Consider the following 21,597-nt stretch of genomic DNA (forward strand, 5'->3'; position numbering starts at 1 on the left):
AGCAAGTAGATGTGATTTCAGGAAAAAAAAAAAACAGGTGCTTCATACTGAAAATATGAAAGCTGTCTCCTTCAGTTACTGTAATTAAATCCCTACAAGCATCGGAAGGCGGCGGGACAGATATGTGTGATAAATATGCATCCTACAATTTGAGAAGTTGCCCACTCGGCCGAGGCACTGCACACATTGATCCACTGGGTTTACATTCAGTCCCGAGCAAACAACACCAGGCTCCTGCAGACTTCCACCAAGACTCCCGTACACATCAAACTGGTCGGTTTGGTTTTGTGATAGTTCATGCGCTGGACACAAACATTGATGAAATTATCACTCATTCCCTCTCATGGAAAAACGCTGCATTTCCATCAGGCGATATTCCCACGCGCCGTCCCCTCCTTTTTTGTCAGGCAAAAATGGCATCTCATTTGAAAAAACCCAGCTTAAAACTCCTATATTATTTATTTCTATAGTTAGTATACAAATTTAATTGAAGCTTAGAACAAACTGTGTGCAGGTTAAGCACAGCGGGTCACTCGGAAATTGGAAAATGTCTCTGGACAATATAGGAAACGCATGACGTGCCTCTAACTCTGCACTTTCAATGTCTCCATAATTCCTCATTAAATGCTGCACCATCATCGTCTGTTGTTGTGCCTGATTATATTCACGTCTACAAACACTGCATCATTCAGAGATTATTTTTCTACTCCTCTCTTTTAAGTGGGCTGTTTTCAAAATGCCACAGCTGTTCAAAAGGTACGAGCCCAGTAATGAGAACGGCTGAGAGAAGTTTAATGGTATCACCACAGCCTTCCGTCTGCTTTAGCTCCTACCGAACTGTTTCAGAGTTTTTCATTAACGCACTAAGCGCCTGTAACTCCACAATATCTCTCAAGAGTCTTTTAGTAATAATGGCCACATAATCTGTTTATTTAAAGGGAGAGTGTTGGGAAATACACTGATTTGGTCATCACCACTTTGGTCTCTGTAGGCTAAATATGAAGCTAATGCCAGCTTAGCTCAGCACAGAGACTGGAAACAGGGAACCAGCTAGCCTGGCTCTGTCCAAAGCAGAGCTTTTCAGCTCACAGTCACCGCTAAACACCGTTAGCACTTTGATCTTCTTGCACCGTTCACCCTGTTAGCACAGTTAGCTGCGTGGCGCCGTCTCAGCCGTCTCCATGTTGAGAGGCAATAGAAATCCTCCTAACCTCTTATTTAGCACATTTTTAAGTATGTGTTTAAGATGTTCACCATCTTAGCTTAGTATGTTAGCACGCTAACATCTATCAATTAGCTCCACAGTGGAGAATGATGGGGATTTCATGAACCAAAGACAGATTAAAATGTGGACCTGATGATGGGGCTCTCTCCCTCCGTGTGTGTTGTAATCAACACCTCTATTAACACCAATTTATAGACCACTAACTTCCTGGAGTCTCCGCCAGCTGTTAGCTTCACATTTAGTCCGCAGAGATGCGAGCGGGAGGCCAATGATCTTCTCATCCCAAGTTTCCCAAACTTTTCCTTCAACACCTGGCAAAATCTTTCTGGATCGCCAGTACTCATAACTGATTCATGCGTCCAACGAGACTAAGACTATGATATTCAGTAAATGATCAATAATTGTCAGTCCTCACGATGCAATCTGTACAACAAAGGAAGCGTCTTTCAAACCACATTACTCAAATAAAAACCGAATAAACAAGATAAGACAATGCATCTAATGAACTCAAACCGATGGTGGCAACAACGAGAGAGAAGCGGTTTTGATGTCCAACATTCAGCGTCTTCTTTTATCTCACAAAACATTACTTTATTAATGGATGCAATATATTTCAGGTTGACAGCAAGCCCAGTTAATGGCTTGACTAGCACAACACTGTTATTATTCATAATAAGTGCATCGTGATAATAAATGAGCATTCATTACAGCCTACACAATATCCTGCAGTGATACATGACATCGGCGTCTGGTTTAAATCTTCAGAAGACAAGCAATGATGTTATTGTGATTATTCCAGGAACTCCTGGCCGATGGAGAATGTATACATTGCAGAGATGGCAGTGGAGTTGTCATAAACAGATGAGCTCTTTTGTCTCCGGGCAGAAAGCAGTTTTTTTTTTCCACTGCTAACCGTCATGGTGAGCATCTCAGTTCCAGCAGGAAATACATGAACTACAAGTGGAAAAAAGACAGTTCTTTCAAAACCTGACAGTGCTGTATTGGTTGCCGTCTCATCAGTTAAGTTACATGCTCTGCGGCATCCTGCACTAAATAAAGGCTGTATGTCCAGAACAGCCAGCTGTCAAGTGCACAAGGTTGTATTTGCTGTGAATTATTAAAAACATCTTTAAAGTCGAACACGTAATAAGGCTTAAACTTAATATGGGTCAGACACAGTGTGCATTTACTGACTGTGCACTCATTTCTTTAAGGTCTTTCATGCGATACATCTCTACATTTCAAGGACTTTCAGGAAGCTAAGTAGCCCGTATTTGACATTTTGGGAAAGAACTCGCATTTTCTTGTGCTCTAAATCTTAAGAAGTCACAAGACAGTCACGGCTCACACATTGTCATGGAAACTTTAGCAGTTAGGATCAGCTCGCAGAGAAGATGAGTTGCAGGTATGAAATATTTAGGCATTACATGGTGTTGAAAATGTCTTTTTACTCTGCTACACATCTTGCGGATCGAGAAACACAACACGATTCATCCAGTCCGGATAGGCCGTGTGTTGTGCCATTTCGTTGTGTTTTTCTCCTGCTTAGGGCAACAGCAGTCGTAGCTATTCACAGAAGCTGCAATGGATATTTTCTTCTTTCCGTTTCCACATTTATTGTCCTTGTCTGTCGCTCTGTCTCCTGGAAGGCGATCAGAGCTGAGACTGACTCTGAGAAAAACAACATAACATGAAGCTAAAATACAGTACATCCCCCCATAGCCCAGTTAGCTGCCTCTGGACAGACACGGCCTGTGTCCTCTGCCTCAAAGCCCCCTGGTCAAACAACGTCAGGGCACGTGTTGTTGAGTCTGTCTGCATTTAATACAGCTGTGTCTCCTTCAGATGAAGCAGGGTGGACAGCCAGAGGTGCTGAGGCGGGGTGTTCATCTTCTCAACATGTATGTTTGCCCACCTTCGCCTGTGTATACAGCCCAATACGGTTCAGAAACACTCAGTAAGTCCTCTGTATCTCACACCTGGGAATGTCCACACAGCAAAGCCACACATCATCCTACAGAGCAGGGCATCCTCCTAGGGGTTACAACCAGGGCACACTGAGTATATTGTAACAATATCGATGCATTTAAGCTTAGATATGTTTACGGTCAAGTGCTGAGAGGAAAAAAAAACAAGGACATTTTAAAAAAATGACCAAAGACAATGGAGAGTGAGTGAATGAATGCATGGAGGTGAATAAAGTCAAATAAAATAAAAGTTGTTTTGTTGATTGATTAATCACATTTTAAATGAGTTGGTTTATGTACTGAGTAACTTATTAATTATTCTTAAGAATATTTTTTTAAATTCCTAATTAATATAACAATTAAAAATACAGATTTACTCTCATAAAAAAGAAAATTTGAATTCATATTTCTATATTTTATTTTATTAAATCATCTGCTCTCAAACCAGATAAGAGACCCTATTTGTCAGAGGGCTGATCACAAAACTGCTGTGACACATAGTATCATTTTATCAGTGTATGTCAGAGCAACCTTTTCCCTGACCTGGAGAACAGTATTTTTACTTAAATACTTGACTTAAAATCTATAATGGCGCCTCCGGCCACGGCTGTCGCCGGCATAAAAATGTGCAAGTCAGGGGATAACCAAGTCATAAGGATTGTTCCTCTTGGGGGAAATGAATGAAACCGTGACTTTTTGTATGAAATCCCAATTATTCTTGAGATATTTCAGTCTGGACCAAAGTGTTGGAGCGATTGACGTGGCCAAGAGACATGCTGTCGGAAAAAGGAAATGAATCTGGACAGTCAGATGGCTTAAATATCGACTGTATGTAAATGTATGAATACTGAGGAGATATGTGTTGTTCCTCTTCATGCCGGAGTCTGCGAAAAAGTAGGTAATTCTGAAATGTGAGAACATTGAGCTGCTAAACCCAAGTGGTAGCCATCTTTTTTTCCCCAACCTGTAGCATAATTAATGGAACTTTAGTATTCTGTTTGCCAGACATGCTAAAAGAAGATGAACGAATGCAATTAGAAATTACATGAATTATTGGTTTTACTGATTCCTAAAAGTCGAATACAAGTCCACTAAAAAGTGGACAGTTTTACATCATTCTTGTTCCGCAAAGCCATAAAAGGACGGCCGGTATTACTACCGGCTGTTCCATTTTCCATTTTAGTTTTAAAGACCATCGCAAATTACCTGAAAAAAACGAATCAACATGTAATGGAGAAACAAGGGACTTTGGTCCTAAAAATGATGCCGGGTTTGAAAGGACATCTCCGCTGTGCACAAATGATGCGCCCAGCAATGATAACATTACCATTTGAGGCTAGTTACGGCCTTCAGAGGGAAACAATCTAATGATATTGGCATTAATTAAGGGACTGTAACCGTTTCTAGATATTCTCATGTCATGCCAGAGAGCATCTACTTCATGCACTTTTGTAGTTTATCTTCTTGTATACTGAGGCACTACACTTCTCCATCCAATTTCAATTTGCCCCATCCTGTGTCTGATTACACTGCTGAGCACCGAGATGATCAGCGACAAGACCAAATATCTGCTTCATGAACACTGAACCCCGGTGAGAAGTCTTGCCGACTGACTCTGCACTGCGACGGCAGAAAACAAAAGCCCCGACTGAAGCATCTGCCTATAAAGTATAGACTGAGTGCTCCAGACTACATTCACGGCATTGCTCCACCAGGTTTAATTAAGTTTGTGTTTAATCAAGATGTGTGCAGACTGAAATATTCAAACGGCCTTAAACTGTACCTGCAGAGCAAAAAAGCTTGTTGTCAGTATAAACCGAAATGAGCCATATGGAGAATGTTTCTGACCTGGGATCAGTAAAACAAAAACATAAACTTATAGGTATTGCAATGAGCTGTGGTCATGCATCCGCCAAAAAAAATGCTACATCCTACCAAGTATATTTGTCTAATTACTGGTCAAAATATGTCATATGAGACAATCTCATAAAACATTTACATATAATACAATAAATGGCTAAAACTCATTTGATCCATTTTTATAATAAGAGTAAAAACTGTATTGCATGAGGATCATGTCATGCAGGCAGTTAGTCACTCCACAAATATCACAAATATATATATCTGTATTTTTGTGCCTTCGTTAAATCTTAACTTTGCCAGAGTTTCCCGTCTTTCAGCAACATTGTCGCCTCAGCGTTGAGCAACAGTAGACGTGTTGATTAACAGCAAGCAGCCCTGAGAATAGCATTCACACAACCGACTGAGAACTTTAACAGGACAACAAATCCAGTTGATGTTGAGTTTACGCTCGTGCATGGAAACAACTCAGTAGTCTGGCCAATGCTGCCTCTTTGGAACAGACATTTTCTTTCAAAATACATCAAACAAGGTTATTTTTTTTGTCAATTTTGAAATCTATTTGGTCAAGGTTACAATGATCATGACACCCTTATTCCACGTGCACTCTGTTTTGTTGCCTCACCCAGCAGCTGGTGGATGGGGCCTGGACAGATCTTTCTCCTTTATGAGATGCCAGCACAGGTGGACTTTTAAGATGCTCTCCTTTTTCAACTTTTATTCTCTTTCTCAGTCATTTCCCATCTCTAGTTCTCCTTCCCCATGCCTCTCCCAGAGGGAAGAGATATGAATGGTGATAAGGAGCCAGATGGGAGCCGCGCTATGAATCCAGACTAGAGGCAGTTAAAATTTAGAGGTCCATTGTTACCTCTGGAGGGAGATATTGATTGGTGCTGTGTGTTAAGTGAAGCATCAACACTGTGGCACTAATAGCAGCCGAGGCAGGCGCATAAATATTTAGCCTTCATCCTGACCTTTTTCAGCAAGTTATAATCTGCTTAAATGATGGTCATCTCATGTGCAGTGCAGAACTAGGCCTAATTAGACTGGTGTAGTTCATATTTTTGTTTTGTTCCACTCACCTGGATACTTTATAGGACCATAATAAAACGAGTATATTTCAAAATCAGATGAGCACCTTCACTATGCCGATGTTTAGAACCAAACGTTTCACAACGTGTACTTGAGAATAAGTCAATTTAAGAAGAAAAGAAAGCATGAGTCAGTGTTTGTATTTTTTTTTGGATACCCATTGTGAGATGACGCAATAAAGCAATAAAAACAGACGGGGGCTTTAGAAAAGTGTGGTTTGAATTCGAAGTTAAAACAACAACAACTGCATTTCAGCGAGTTGCATCAGTAAAAGACACCCTTCAGAGTCAAATTGAACAAGTAGGTGTCAAATGGTCTAGAATTTGTCATTTCAGTTTGGATCAAATGCGGCACACAGTGCGCAGTGAAACAGTGAGGAAAATACATTTGCAGGGTTGGACACGGCCGCGGGCATTGTCATAAAGCCCCATTTGCAAAGTTCATCCTTAAGACTTCCGTCCTTGCTGTCAGAAATGTGAATGCCATCCTCGTAACTTAAAGTGACAGGGAGAAGGCGTGCAGGAAGGAAATAGAGTTTAAGTAGCGTCAAGAGCTCTGTCTGTAATCACAGGCGTTTGTTAAATCTGTGTTTGCTGTACCTGTCCCCAGGTCGGTGTGCTCCTGAGACATGTGCTGGCTCTGGTGGACCCATTCGCCGTTGCACTTGAAGAAGATCTGGAGAGCGGGCCGAGCTTGACACCGGAGCTTGATGGGGTTGCTCTTGACGATGTAAGCATCAACGGGCTCCTCCAGGAAGTGGGGAAGTGTCCCGGACTGGCCATGCTGCGGGGCTTCACCTCGGGGACCTGAACAGTAAAATGAGAAATTAAAATGAGACTCCGGCGGAATGACGTCCGGACAAAATGGAATCGAAAAGTGTAAATCATTAATCGAACCCTCTCAGATTTCTTCCCTGCCAACTAACCCTGCAGTGGAATGTTGTTTTCGACACACCCACACACACACACACACACACACACACAAACAGCTCAAAGCTAGCTCACTCTCCGACTTCCCCTAGCTTCCACCATCCCTCACCCTCTCGCTTCTCCCCTGCAACCAGACCTCAACCAGCAGCCATTACTCCTCACAGCGACGTCTGCCTCGGAAACAAATTGTTTTGGAGCACAACGTGAGAAATAACACAACAGAACATCAGCCCGTCCGCACAGTCCATTCTCCGCCGCAGCATTACAGTCCAATCATTTATAGAAAGCACACCGAGTGTTTCATATTTTAAGAACAAAGACAATGCTACAGTTTGCAGAAAGCTAGGCCACACTAAGACATGTATGATGAAAACAAAAATGAACATTCTTATTTGTCTTTTAAGGGAAGATACTGCAAATGAATGGGGTAAAAAAAGTGTATATAAAACATACTCCCCAGTTGATTACTTACATTAGGAGTATTATTATTTGTTGTACACGTTTTCTGAAATGTTTAAACATGCAAATGAGGCCTCATCTTACTAAATATGTCCATTTCATACCAGAAATATGAACATTGGATTGGTGTGGTGGAGTGGTAGCACTTTTTGACAACCACTGTGTAATGGAGAGCTGTGGCCCTGCACGGTTACAAAATGTGAAAGCAGACATCCTTTTACTAGAAACACAAGCAGCAGAAATGACTGGAATACACATCTAATTGAAAGTGAAGAAGATAGAGACGTCCTTCTGTTGATCAGACAGATCCGCAGTCATCTCGTAGAGACTTCTTTGATCTCTCAGATGTGTTCACTAAAGGCCGTTAATTCAGTTGAAGGATTCACAGACACCCTGGCAACACATTTAACAGGCGTTGCTGCCTTCTTCCGCTTTCCGGTGCGTTTGAGTCAGCGCACGTTCTTCGCTACTTCTAAGTGTAATTACACTCACACTAATCCCCGAGTTTGCCGGAACCTCTTTCATGCAAGTGTGAAGGGTTTAGCGAGGCAAACCGTCCCGGGTCCGCCCCTCCCGATTCCAACTGCACACTGTGCCGTGTCTCCACAGCGATGGGTGTACGTCCTGAAACCCCCCATCAGGATTAGAGAACCCACTCTCTCTTTCTCTCTCCGGCTAATCTAATCCTCCTACCTTTCCTGCCGGGTGTCTCGTGACCGAGAGGAATAGATAAAAGACTGTGTGTGATTCCCTGGCTGTGAAAATCACAGCGCCAGCTCAGTGTTCCTCTCTCTCCTCCCTCCCTCGCCCCCAGTGCGACACGTTCACGTTCTCTCCCTCGTTCCTGGAACTGAGGCTGAACAAAGAGACATGCTTTTAATTTCAAAATGACTCGCCCCGGGCAAGCGTTTCTTGTACAACGGTGCTCCAATTTGTTTTTGCGCGCCGAGCATTGACACGGTGTGTTTGTGTCTTGGATGGATGCAGAACACAGACGTGAGTGCGCATCCAGGCGGTGATAGATGGGAACATGAATACACAAACGCACTGCTGTCAAACAAAGCCACAGACCTCCAAGTAATGACTCATTTGTTAATAGATCAGGTATTATACTAATGCGTGCCAACATGACAGTTTAATGCCACGCCGGCTAACGCCTCAAACATCCACAGGAGCAAGGTTCAGCGGAGCTTTTGCCGGCTTTATTTCAGAGTTGGTTCGTTCAGTTTGGATTCTTTATGCAGCAGGTGGGATAGTATTGCAGCAGACTGAGGCGAGACACAAGGAACGACAGTCTGGTGTGAGGCTGGCTGGTGGTGAGACATGCAAGCACTTGGCCGTCTCTGGGACGATTGTAACGTTGTCTTTGCTCTTGAAACGACTGAATGTAGATCCCGAGGTGCAACACCAATCGGTGACTGTTGGACGCCCCTTCCGGCTCTGCCACCCTGCAGCGAGTACACATATGGAAGTGAGATAACTGTTATCATGTGAGATGTGGCTGAAACCAAGCGGCCCGTTGATGGTGCTGTGGGGGGGGGGGGTTCTGTTCCAATGTCCTTCGCTCATTTACATCTCGGGCTGTTATCCCTTCGTCTGCACGCTCCCGGGGAAAAAAAGGCCGAAGGACCAATTTCTCTCCTCGATGAGCTCCGCCGCTGTCATTCAGCAGACCGATCTTCCCCCGCGCTTCACAGTGATCTACAACCAATGCCTCAGCCCGGCAATAACACACAAGGGCTTGGATACATCTCGCCCAGTTTGAGAGGGAAACAAGATATCACTGTCAAATGCTTGAGTGATGTCTCTCTCTCTCTCTCTCTCTTCTCTCTCTCTCTCTCTCTCTCTCTCTCTCTCTCTCTCGAACACAAACAAACTGATACCGCGTTCGCTGCGATGCAACCTGTGAGACCTTTTTTTTCCATTTCCTCAAGTACAGAAAAACGCTCCATTTCCTCGCATGCAAAATTGAGAGCAACGGGTAAGTGTGGTCTCTTCTGTCAGTTCAATGTATTCATAGCTTTTAGTGGAAACCTAAAAGAAATGAGTGGGAAAGAGCCCCTCCCCGACTGAACTAATTTCGGAAAGCCTTTGGGCAATAGCACAGGCTGTTCACACGGAGAAAGATGATTGCTGCTCCAGCACACTCCGGCATGATTTGGAGAGACTGAAGGCGAGCAGCCAGGCTGATGTTTGCCAAACTCTGCTCCACTTTCAGCAGACTGCAACCTCGCATCCTGGCAGACGAACTCCTGTCCCGTTTCCATCTCAAACACCAGCTGATCTGATCCAACCCTAGAAAACACTGGGTCCCAACGGGGCAGGCGTCCAAAGGGGTGAGTACACCAGAGTGTGTACAATGAACCCCGCGACATCAACGTTGCCTTCCTTTCCGATCTTGGAGCTCAGACTCAAGATCATGGCCAGCTGACTGAGATCAGCCAGCTGCGCAACAAGCCACCATCATAAAAACAGGGAAAGGCTGCTGGATCTCACAAGCCACCAAGCTGTAAAGAGCGCCACATACATCCACTGAATTACAACTTTTCATTCATCTGCTGGTTCCACCTCCAGCAGCTCACCCAGCAACACGCAACCACCAATGAAACTCTACCAGAATCGAGAAATTACAAACAATTCCTGTGATGCAGAACTGATTGTGCTGGAGTAGGGTGGGGGAGGGGGAGGGGGGGGGGGGTCCTATTTGTTTAAAAGGCTGTTGCCTTCTGAACCTGAACCCCCTGCCTCCGCATGCACTTCACAGGAAGTCATTGTCATCTTTAACAAACAAAAGCCCTTGTATGCACGCGGCGCTGAACAAAAGCTCAATCTGATCGTCCTTTTGACAATTTGTACAAAACAATTAGTCCCGGGTTAATACGGGTCGCTGTCGTTCACGCGAGGCCTCGTTCGCAACTGCAGCTCCGTGTCACTCCCCTAACAGGGTTGTCATGTTTCAACAACAAATGGCTTGTTGTACGGGTGTTACAGCTGAGATTTAACACCAATTTAGTTTCCTGTATCCAGTGCTTTAGGCTGTACTGGTGGCTTTGTGGATACTAGTATGATACAGTCACATCAAACATATTTGCTTCAGTTTGAAAGAGTTATTTATTTACTCGTTTGTGTCCGTTTTCCATTTCACTCGTTGTTCATGAACAATGTTCATTGAACCATATTGAAGTCATAAACCCACCGTCATAAAGGCACACGTGTGTTCAGACCAACACCAAATGAATCTCCTGCTAATACAGGATGTGAATAACCAGCATGAACGTGGAGAAATGAGGAGACAGTGTGTGTCAGCGTGAAAGAAAGAGAGGGAAAGTCAGAGGGTGGGATAGAATATATTGCTTTAATAAAATGCAACATTGCCTTAAATGTGTTATCCAATAATCACTGGCTTGGAGCCTAAAACATTTCTCATTTCCAGTATTAATCTTACGTACGAGACACTGCTCCTTTAGTATCCTAGAAATGCAGCCGTTTTAAAATAATAACAACGAACAGCTATCGTGCATCACGCGCTCTATTTAAATTAGCCCGAGAAGTTTAAAGCAATGGAAAGAACCGGAGCAGAAGCACAGGAAAGTTCTCAAACTGCTTTAACTCACTCGACAGCATTCAGTATTAATAAGCGGGAAGCAGCTGCCTAGCCATGAATTAACAAACAAATCTACTAATTAATTCTAAGTTTGTTAATTAAGAGCCAGTGGCATAAATGTTTGTTAATTACTTCACCATGTTGACATTTCAGTAAGAGGTTTGAGAAATCAGGTGGTTAGTTGGTGAACGGGGGGGGGGCTGCGTTCTGCGGATTTCTGTCGCTTTTGTGTAAACACTGACTTTCGGGCTAATGTGTCTGTGTAAATACATGAATAAATGCAGCTTGGCAATGGTCAGCGCTGCATTAATTCTATATATGCCTTCATACGGTATCGGCACTATTGACGCAGATCCGTGCAGCAGATGGACGGCCTAGATTGTGGATCAGAGGTGAAGCTAGCAGAGGAGATGGGGGCGGGAGGGAGACTGGTGAAGCAGATGATAGGTGGGTGTTGAGATAGTGAGAGGCACTGGGGGAGCATCTGTTCGGATCAGCCGGGTGCACGGCAGGAAGAAAAACTAAAAGTCTTCAGCGTTCTCAGGAAGTGCGCGTAAACCTGAGTCCAAAAAATAAAAGGATCTTCTGAGCCAACTTTTGCCCACTGAAAGTATCCCCGCCTCCACACACACACACACACACACACACACACACACACACACACACACACACACACACACACACACACACACACACACACACACACACACACACACACACACACACACAGATTTGTGAATGACAGACTCACCACAGGGGAAATGGAGAGAGGCAAAGTCGGGATTTCTTGATCTTCCTTTACGCAAGCAGCAAATGGAACGAGGAAGGCGGCAACACGTGAAAGGCTGATTGCGTTCGGTGTTTCGCAGACACCACCCCACTACTCAACCACATCAGAACGCATCAACCAAGGACTCGAGGTGGCCCCCTGACAAGCTGACAGCTAATGTACTGCTTGGCAACCGTGTTATGCGCAACAGCTGGATGCACACGGACTCCACTGTCCAACCTTTCATGTTGTTCCAAACTACAGGCCAGATCCTGTAACAGACAGATTTGATATCATTATTTAAAGTCACGTCCCTTCTTCCCTTCCGGGCTCTTCTCCTCACAGTGACTTCTGTCAGACTGCAGAAATGCCTGGAGCTCTGAATCCACTCTCTAACGTGTAATTTCATAGCAACGGGAGTCGCAGGCAATGCATTTCTGCTCTGCCTCTCAGACTCTTACAAAAAATGGCAGCACGGCCTCGACAGAAAGAGACGCCAGAGCGCTTTGTTCAAAAATTGATGCGAGCCTCTCATCTGGCATCTCAGGACACTCGGATGGCGTTTGTGTGCCACAACTGAAGCCCTCCCTGGCAGAGACAGTTTTCCTTACACACATGCCAGATGTTGTCTCATCAAAACACGGCCAGACAAATGTTGACGCGTTGCTCCGACCGACTGCTTTCCTCTCAGACGACCACATTTTGTAGACTTCATTTCCCCCCGGTGTTGATTCAAAGGACGTTTGTTCATACGAGGCAGGGAAAAGAAAAAGCCGAAAAAAAGGTGTGGGTCAGCAAAGCCCTGCTTCACACTCGCACATGGGAGCTGCTCAGGTACAACCAAGCTCTTATCTGTTGAACAGCAGCCCCGCTGCAGCAGCATGGGGGGGGGGGGGGGGGGGGGGGGGGGCACATGTATGGTGGAAAATACAGGATTAAGCGCTACTCATACACTTTCCCATCAGGGTTGATCCTGTACGTCTGTGTGCAGGGGTGCAGTAGGTGTTCGTGAGTGTGCGATGTCACTTTAGCATTCGCGGAATGGAGATGATAAGACGGAATGTCAAAAGCATGACAAATAGGAACACGGAGTCGCAGATAAGTCGCTCGCCTTCTGACATTCGATTTGGTTCTGCTGTATATGTCGGTGTGTTAACAGTAATGCTACGAGAGTTTGTGCAAAATGGCCGCTTGCAAATTTGACAGGTTGTTTTTTTCCCCCCCCCGAGTTCCATCCCTCAGGCAGAATACTGGGCTATCGCCTTGGTGGAATGCTGAGACGTATGCTGCAGCACTCCCATCTCCTGTGCCGAAATATATCATCGAATCATTGTTTTTATTCACATTTGATACTCTCCTAATGTTAAATATTAAAGATAAAGAGCATTGCTCTTTGTGGTTAAAATGCATCTCTATGTCAAACTCACACGGTACGGTATAATATGCGTGAAAACATCATTTTTTATGTTACATCCAATATAGACATTTCGGTGTTTATTTTACTGCTTTGTCTATTTGCGTGTATAGATTTGTCCTAAATCCACAACAGTTAATTACATTAATAGATGATCCCTCATTTGCATATTTAAACATAACATTTCAGAAAACTATTTTTTCGTAATGTAAGTAAACAACCGGGGAAGTTTCATGGTGATATGTATTAGTCGTTTGTATTTGTGTCACACACTTTATCTGTCGCAAAATGTGAGGGATTTTACAACACATATCTTCAAAGACTGTTTACTTTGTACTTTTTCTCAAACTTTCCAGTTTCATTCCTTTCTATATTCTGAAGGTTTCTACAGAGGAGTGTGTTCATATATGATTTATAACCTGATTTAAAAAGCATTTTATTCCTAATAACATAGCGAAATGGCTGGTGACAGTATTATCTGATTTACGGTATATGTGAGATATCCCAAATTCCCTGGATAAAAACATTTGACTCCAATACGTCAACAAAATAAAACAAGCATTTTGAACCTGGCTTCATTCAATGTCCTGGAAATATAAGATAATGCCTCGTTTGCATATTAAAACACAACATTTTAGAAAACTTAGAAAAATATAATCATCCGAATGTACGTAATCAACTCGGGAAGTTTCAGTGTTAACTGTAGTCTCAGCACATTATTAATCCAGAGGTTTACGCAGCAACTCTTGTAATGCAAAGAACAACACGTGGTGTCATCATTTGCTCGGCTAATATGGATGCATTCTATACACACACATGTGCAAAAGCAGCAAATACTATAGGTTTTGATGTTATGACTTCTTAATTCAGATATTTAGAGCACAGCAGGAATATATGTTGTTGTCAAAACAAACTATCTTTTAGGAAGTAAGCATGCGTGTGCACACAAACGAGTATGTGTGTGCACAAATAGAGCATGTGCGTGTGTGTGTGGACAGTTAGTGTGCATCTATGTGAATCTGTGTCACCCACAAACACCAAGGTGTACATATGTGTGTGTGTGTGTCTTCATCGGTGTTGTGACAGCTTGCCTGGTTTTGGCAGGCGGGAGATAGTGCTTCCCTCAGCTCACCCGGTAATCAAAGAGTAAACATGCTGGAGTAAAAGTGGGTTACCTGGATGTCAAACTGACAACAAAAACAAATCTCTTGTCCCGTAGGAAACTTTTCTCGATACGATTTAGCTCACACCAATATTATAAGGGAAACAAACTCATCTAAATACATGCCGCGCACATTTACATGTATGTTCCTTACATGTTCAGCGTGTCAAAAGAATTCACCAGACTAGACTTATTCCTCGACCAAAGAAAGGTGTGTAAACTAAAAATATGACAAATAATCTTTCGAGTCCTGTGTATGAGTGCAGAGAGCAGGGATAATCCTAGAGAATCCACTCAGACTTGTCGCTCGGCTTTTCATAAATTATAACGACTGGGCCTGAATGATGGACAGTACAAATAGAAATAGACGGATAGAAAACAGTCATGTGACAGTTTTGGTTTAATATTTTAACTCTGCTTACACTGTACTCACCAAACAACAGCAGAGGCATCATTGTTTGGTGTGCTATAAATGTCACCTGACCTCCCATCGTGATATTTGCAGATGTTTATTTTCCCGGCTCTAAGCAGAATAATATGAACTCATTGATATCAGCCTCACTTGCTCACTTTTCTATAGCTGTATCGGAGCTTTACATCGCTGTTCATGCAAACCAAACATGTCCTACTTTTGTGCCAAAAACACATTTGCAAAAACACGACACTGTTGTTATGACTCCTTATTTGTTTGAAATATTCCAGGAAGTGATGGAACTACCAACGCAGCAAGCTAACCAACTCAAGTCCTGGCTGCTCACAATGTAAGAACGCTGATTATTTACCGATTTCGTGGTTAAAACAACACGCGTTCGTCTGTACCGGTAATATAACCAAATACCATGTTGTGTTTGTATCAGCCACGTGGTCGATGTAGACGTACACGCTGCTTTAAAATGAGCGGGAGATCCGGGCGTATGCACCGGCTCAAATGCCTTTTAAATGGTGTGCAAACTCCGCCGACTCGGCGTGGTAATGGTGCGGACTCACTCCTCATGCCGAAGCCTAACCAACCCAGCCAAAGGAGGACTTATTTTTGAGGACTGTTAAAAAGCGAGACAGTACATCTCAAATGGAATTAAAACTTTGAAGAGGAGAATTTGATTTACACGTTCTATAGTCTCACATATATCTATTCATACAGGGATATTCCTCCTCAAAAGGAGACATCTGGAAACTTTCCCGTACCCAAATAAACCGCATGGTAAGCTATTTTCAATAATAAAATTACCCTCCAGTCTACAGCCCGGCATGCAAATCAGCTTAATCACCGCCACCGTTGGAGGAGAGTGGGTGTGATATCTGGGAGACGACCAGATGATTTGATTGTTTTCACCTTATCGCATGAACAATCAAGTCAGTTTTGAGTAATGATGCAGATATGGAGTGGGTTTATTAGCATGTTATATGCAGCACCATTATTACCTCATCTGTCAGCGTTCATTCTCTGCTTCTCCTCTGGTGTCGTTTAAAAAGCAGGCCGCTGACTGACAGTGACGGCGGACAAAAGGAGATAATTGCTAACTTACTCTTTCCCATATAGCCTTTGATCCATTTTGTCTTTTGTGACAGTGAAGAGACAGCGGCATAATTGAAGGCATTGTGTGGCATGTACAATCTCGGCGGCGATCGCACTGCCAACGTGACAGCTCACTCTAATGTGAGTGTTCTTTTCTAAGGGAGCTCAATAAATAAGTAAAACCCTAGAAAACAATCCTCTCTCACTCTTTTTTTCTCACATTTATTTCCTCCCACTTGTTCTTGAGAGCTTTAACACAGACCACAAGTAAGAGTGGGACTCTATTATTGAAGGATTTTATGAATACATTACTGATGTGTGGCCATATGTGAGGAAAGGTTTCGTGACACACTTTATTTTACACCTTATCGGCTGCAGTTTTGTCATCTTATTAAATGTTTGGCAGGGTAAAAACAAAGTGCACATCTTCTGTATTAATGCCATTAATCATCTGTCAATATGCACAAGGTTGACTATGGAGGGTTTTCCTTCCTTCTTGTCATCGGTTTCACATTTAGTTCTTTTGAAAATGTGTCCAAATGGCAGCGCAACAAAGTGGCATGTTTTCTCGGAGACGTTTGCCTCAAGTTTGATGGCGATCGCTTTAACAACAGCACAAATGGCTGCCGACACAGAGTGGCGGTGTCGGTAAAAGACGGCCGTAAATAACAAAGAGAGTGCATGATTATTGTGTACCAGCAATACAAACTACTAACGTGTGTTGTTTCAGATCAGTAAAGTGTTCACAACTGAGGCTCAGCAGCCTTTGGGCAAAACAATTCCGATTTACTTCAATGCATTGGGTTCAGTATCATCTAACATATCAGGAAATGTGTCTACCACACCTTTAAATTGCCTCATTTACAGTATTTGCCTTCTAAATGGGCTCATTTAAAGAACACGCGTCTTTGTGCTGAAGGAATGGCAATTCAACTTGAGACTGCATTCAAAAACATAAATTACTCACTATAATTAAGCCATAATAGCCCACTGCTGAGTATTTGTGATGCATTATGCATGCAGGACGTAAAGAAGAAGCTTTAGACTCTTGATAAATCAAATGTATTGCCTGCTTTTACCGTTGCCATTTCCCTGAGCACTACATTTCCATTTTTTATGTTACACAGACTGTTTTTATGTTACACAGACTGTATGTAAGGAGTGAGCACAGTCAACAGTGATGGCAGACACTTTGGTTTTGAAGCCTTGAAGTTGCCATTTTGGCCGTCACCATCTTGGTTTTTCACGAAAAGACTTGACACGAGAGGGTGGAGCTAAGTACAACCCACCGCTGAATAAGACATTGTATGGCGACCAAAATGTTATAATCAACTTGTATGAACTGAAAACACTCTGTGAAAGTGAAAGTTCTCAGATGAAAACATCACAAGGGAGCCACGCCATGAAGCTTCCCCTGCTTTAAAGTCTGTTTGACACTAAATGGACCACAACTGACGAACTGAACATCATGCTGTATCGAAGAAGACTTGAAACTGGAGATTGAGACCATAAGCTCATGTTCACAATGTAGTGAGAAGTAGAGTCACTTTCTCATAGACTTCGATACAATTGTACTTCTTTTTGCAACTACAGGAGTCGCCCCCTGATGGCCATTAGAGAGAATGCACGTTTAAGGCACTTCTACATTGGCTTCACTTTTCAGACCCAGAGGTTGCTGCCTGGTTCAATAAGAAGTGTCACAAGTCTTTGAATATAGGTGCAGTATCTTGTCTGTGCTTCTGAAGGATTCTATTCAGTCTGAACAAGACTAAGAGGCTCAACTAGTGGCTCTGTAAAGCTTCACTAATGCTGACGTCAGTGTTTACAGGGCCTAATGACAGACACTACCGACTTGCAATATGGGAATTGTAGGACAAAGCGTGACCAATCCCTGGGACTACAAGTCAGAAGATGTTAGCCTTGTCTCACAAGTCCCCTAACTTTACAGAAGTGCAACACGAAATTATTTTCACTGGAGTTAATTCCTTATTCTATTTTAGAAAACGTAGCTTGTGCGGTCTGTCCATCAAAGATTGGGTGACTGATGCGTGGGCCCACTGAGCCACTTTGCCGCACTCAAACCTGAAGCCTTTATGTCAAAATATTATTCAGAATGCATTGTGCAGTATCGAACGTATCGTTGTTCAACCCGTGACCCTCTGCGATGATGTTCCACAGTTTGACTCTCAGTTTAAGAGCTCTCTGAGGCTTCAAGTTCAGGTTTAAGACTTCACGAAAGCCTTGGACATTTTCAAAGGCTTATCTATCATTTGAAAACGCTCCACAGTACGAGAAGGTGTTAACTTCCGCCAACATCAGTCTGACTTGTTCAGCTTTGCTTTCCTTTTTCCCTCCGGGGAATTAAGAAGACTCGGCAGATCAGATAGTCCACGCAATCCCCCACTACCCGGCACTGACTGAATAAATGGTAAAACTGATGAATAAAAAGACAGAAGAATCAATGACACTATAGTTTGACTCTAGTGCCAAAGGAAAAAGGGGGTTGGCCAAGAGCCCATCAGGAAAACAGTCAGCGGTCTCTTGACATGTAAAATTCATGACAATCAAACACCTGCACAGTGCTTTTCCGTGTCTCCAAGCATCCTTGCATATATCAAAAGGGGAAAAAATCTCTAATGGCCCCTGAAAAATGCAAGAAAGTGGGTAACTTTATCCTGCTCTTCTCTCACCGAGCACTATTCTCTCACCTCGTCTCTGATTTTCTTTAGTGAGCAAGGGCAAGTGGTTCAAAGCGCCGCACGGAGCCCGGTCTGCCCTGCATTTTATGTCCCAGTGGAGGTCTTCAAACATTACTTTTAACTGCCCCGGTAATGCAATCGGAGTGGATGGAATATGTGATCCAGCCAAAAAGCTCCGGAGTAAATGGAATGTGATCAAGATGACATGAATAATAAACAAGGGAAGACTGTTGAGGTAAAAGTTGCATTCAAATCAGATAGCGTGTACGTCTAGTAGATTGCTAGCGAACAAGCTCATCCAGTGAGGGACGTGCAGTACAGCGCATGATTTCTGCAAAGCAAAGCGCATTAAAGTCATTGCGTCAATGTGTAATACATTACTAATGAACATACCATTTTGCGCCTTAATAACTCAAGAGTCCCAGTGTGCTGTACCACGTTCCTAATAAATCTTTAAAGAAACAGGGAAAGAAAGCAGCAAAACAACAACAACTGAGATCTTTAGGGCTGAATACTCTCATTTGTCATGCAGCGATGGACGCGGCGAAAGGATGTCAACGGAATCTCTTCGCTGTTGTCACACAAATGACGCTTCACTTCAAATAACCGAGCAAATGAGCAAGTGAGCCGGCGAGCGGGGCATGCTCAGCACCTTGTGGCAAATCCTCTGCACACAATGTCCCAGATTCCAGCTTATGTAACCTGATTATTTGTGCACACCGTACAAATATTCCTGACAAGCGCAAAAAACAAATGCATTTTTAAAAAAAGGAAGAAAAGAAGGCACATTAATTGCTCAGTGTCTCAGGTATTGCGGGCTGTGCTTCATAAAGGTTTGCCATCTCAGCAACAACGTGAGAAGTGCCAGAGAGAGAATGCTGAGTAAAGCTAGCGAAGAGACTGGGGGGGGGGGGGGGGGGGCTCTACTACACAGCCTCACACTAAAGGCCATTTTCTTCCTCATTAGAAATCTTATCGGACTTTAATTAACAGGTTAAGACCAATATAAACCTGCTGCTAGAGCCCACCATCGGAGGCAATAACGCCTTAATTAGAAGACCTGTTAGTGACGACCTGGAGCTTCAGCCCCTCAGTGGAAATCACCCCCCCCCCCCCCCCCACATGTGTGGAGCTGTGTGAATGTGCAGCAGCATGCAGCTGGAGCCGAGATGTATCATGGATGTGCTCTTCCCCTGAATAAATCAATGTGTAAGCAATGTTTGAATGATGCCGTGAAAGCTTGCATGCTGTAGGCATCCTATCATATAATATAGAGTGACTATAGGCTACAAATAATACAGGAGGGCACTTGAAGTTCAGGTACATATCAAACACACCACTGTAACCCTTCAGCTGGAATATTATAGGCCTACTGTCGAAGATGCATAGCCTAAATATAATCATGTAACAATACAATCACAACTGATTATGACTGACAGTATAGCATTCTTAAAATAAATAAATAGGTTGGAACACTGGCACTTGCCAGTGATTTGATGAGAAATGGCGGATAAGGGATCTTGATTAAATGTGGCAGTGGCTATCTACAGGAAAATGGAAGCCTGTGATGATCACAACAATTAAAATCACCATTGTTTTGATTGTCCCAGACGATCCACCAAACAGCGGCACACAGAATAACAGCGGAGTCACGGGAGGTCAAGGTGAGGCTGCCACTGAATCTTAAAAACACGGGAGGGAGGTCGGCGGTGCGTCGACATGTGTGCTACCGGTCTATGCAGCTTGATGTCGAGCGTGCATGCGTGTGCCTCTGTGCACATGCATGTGCGCCTATGCATAATGTGCCGTCAAACAGGAGAGGTGAGGAATAACTGTGACCCGGTGTATTGAGTGGAGTCACTGACACTCGTCTGTGTGTCCGTGTCGTCAGTGTCATGTCGTCCGAGCACGTTTCTCCGTTAATGAATGTATTCGCCGAACACCCAGGATTACGGCTAATCCCGAACATCGACTGATCCCACAATGCAATGGGAGCGGGCTAAATGGCAAAAAAATTAATTAATTTGAATGAAATGTGATTCATGGACAAATTCCTTTTTTAATTAAAGATTATTTCGTGACATTTATGCGCCCGTATAGCACACCGTGCAGGGCCGGCAAAGACCAGCAATGGAGTCACGCAGCGTGGCTGACCTCGGGATCAATATCAACCCCCCGCTATACATAAACATAATCCACATGCTTTATTCAAATCTATCAAACCTATTGAAACACACATTCCTCACACAGTTAACCAACCCTGGCTCATATGACAGCAATTAGAATATTCATTAGATAAAAATCTCTCTGGCCCGATCGATGGTCCTCAAGCCAAAAGGGATCTCTGTTGAGATCTGAGTCAAAATCCATTGGATGCAAAGGATCCAATTGCATGAGCTTAGCGACTCCTCCAACCCCAGTGCCAATCAATAGACCAGCCCTTCTGGTGGATTTAGCTGCTTGTTAGCAGGCCTGAAACAGCTGTCTTACCCTCTGTCTTGTGATGTCCCCCCCCCCCCCCCCCCACCCAATTCTATTTCGGAGCCCACTTTCAGGTTCATTGTGTGCTTATCAGCCCAGTGTGCTCAGGTGAGTGAACACAGCCCCACATCCACTTAGGCTTTTCAATCTCACTGTGACACGGTCAAATCAGGAGAGTGGCAGTGCACAAGATTAAATCGATGGCTGGCCAGTTGACTGCTTGACGCAGCGTTCTCTTCCAGGCCATTTTCTTGGCTACGCCATCTATCACTCGCGACCCCGAGCGGTCCTCATCTTTTGTCTCCATTCCCCCTCTTCTCCGTTTCTGGAATAATGGGAGGACACCGTCCTCCACGGCGCCCGGTCTCAGGAGATGCGACGCACCCCCAGCTATCGTGGAGTTCGTAATATCTGTGTGCT

At 43.7% G+C, this 21,597-nt stretch overlaps 1 protein-coding gene across 1 annotated transcript in view; it reads right to left on the bottom strand.

The window, feature by feature from the left end:
* The window catches only part of LOC306792151 (netrin receptor UNC5D-like), a 144,425-nt gene that overhangs the window by 51,101 nt on the left and 71,727 nt on the right, over positions 1-21,597 (bottom strand). Inside the window, exon 2 of the mRNA XM_079289173.1 lies at positions 6,744-6,950. Within this exon, the coding sequence (XP_079145299.1) occupies positions 6,744-6,950 (207 nt within the window). The remainder of the gene's footprint in view (positions 1-6,743; positions 6,951-21,597) is intronic.

This window comes from Melanostigma gelatinosum, assembly GCF_949748355.1.
Source record: "Melanostigma gelatinosum genome assembly, chromosome: 18".
Taxonomy (NCBI): Eukaryota; Metazoa; Chordata; class Actinopteri; order Perciformes; family Zoarcidae; genus Melanostigma; species Melanostigma gelatinosum.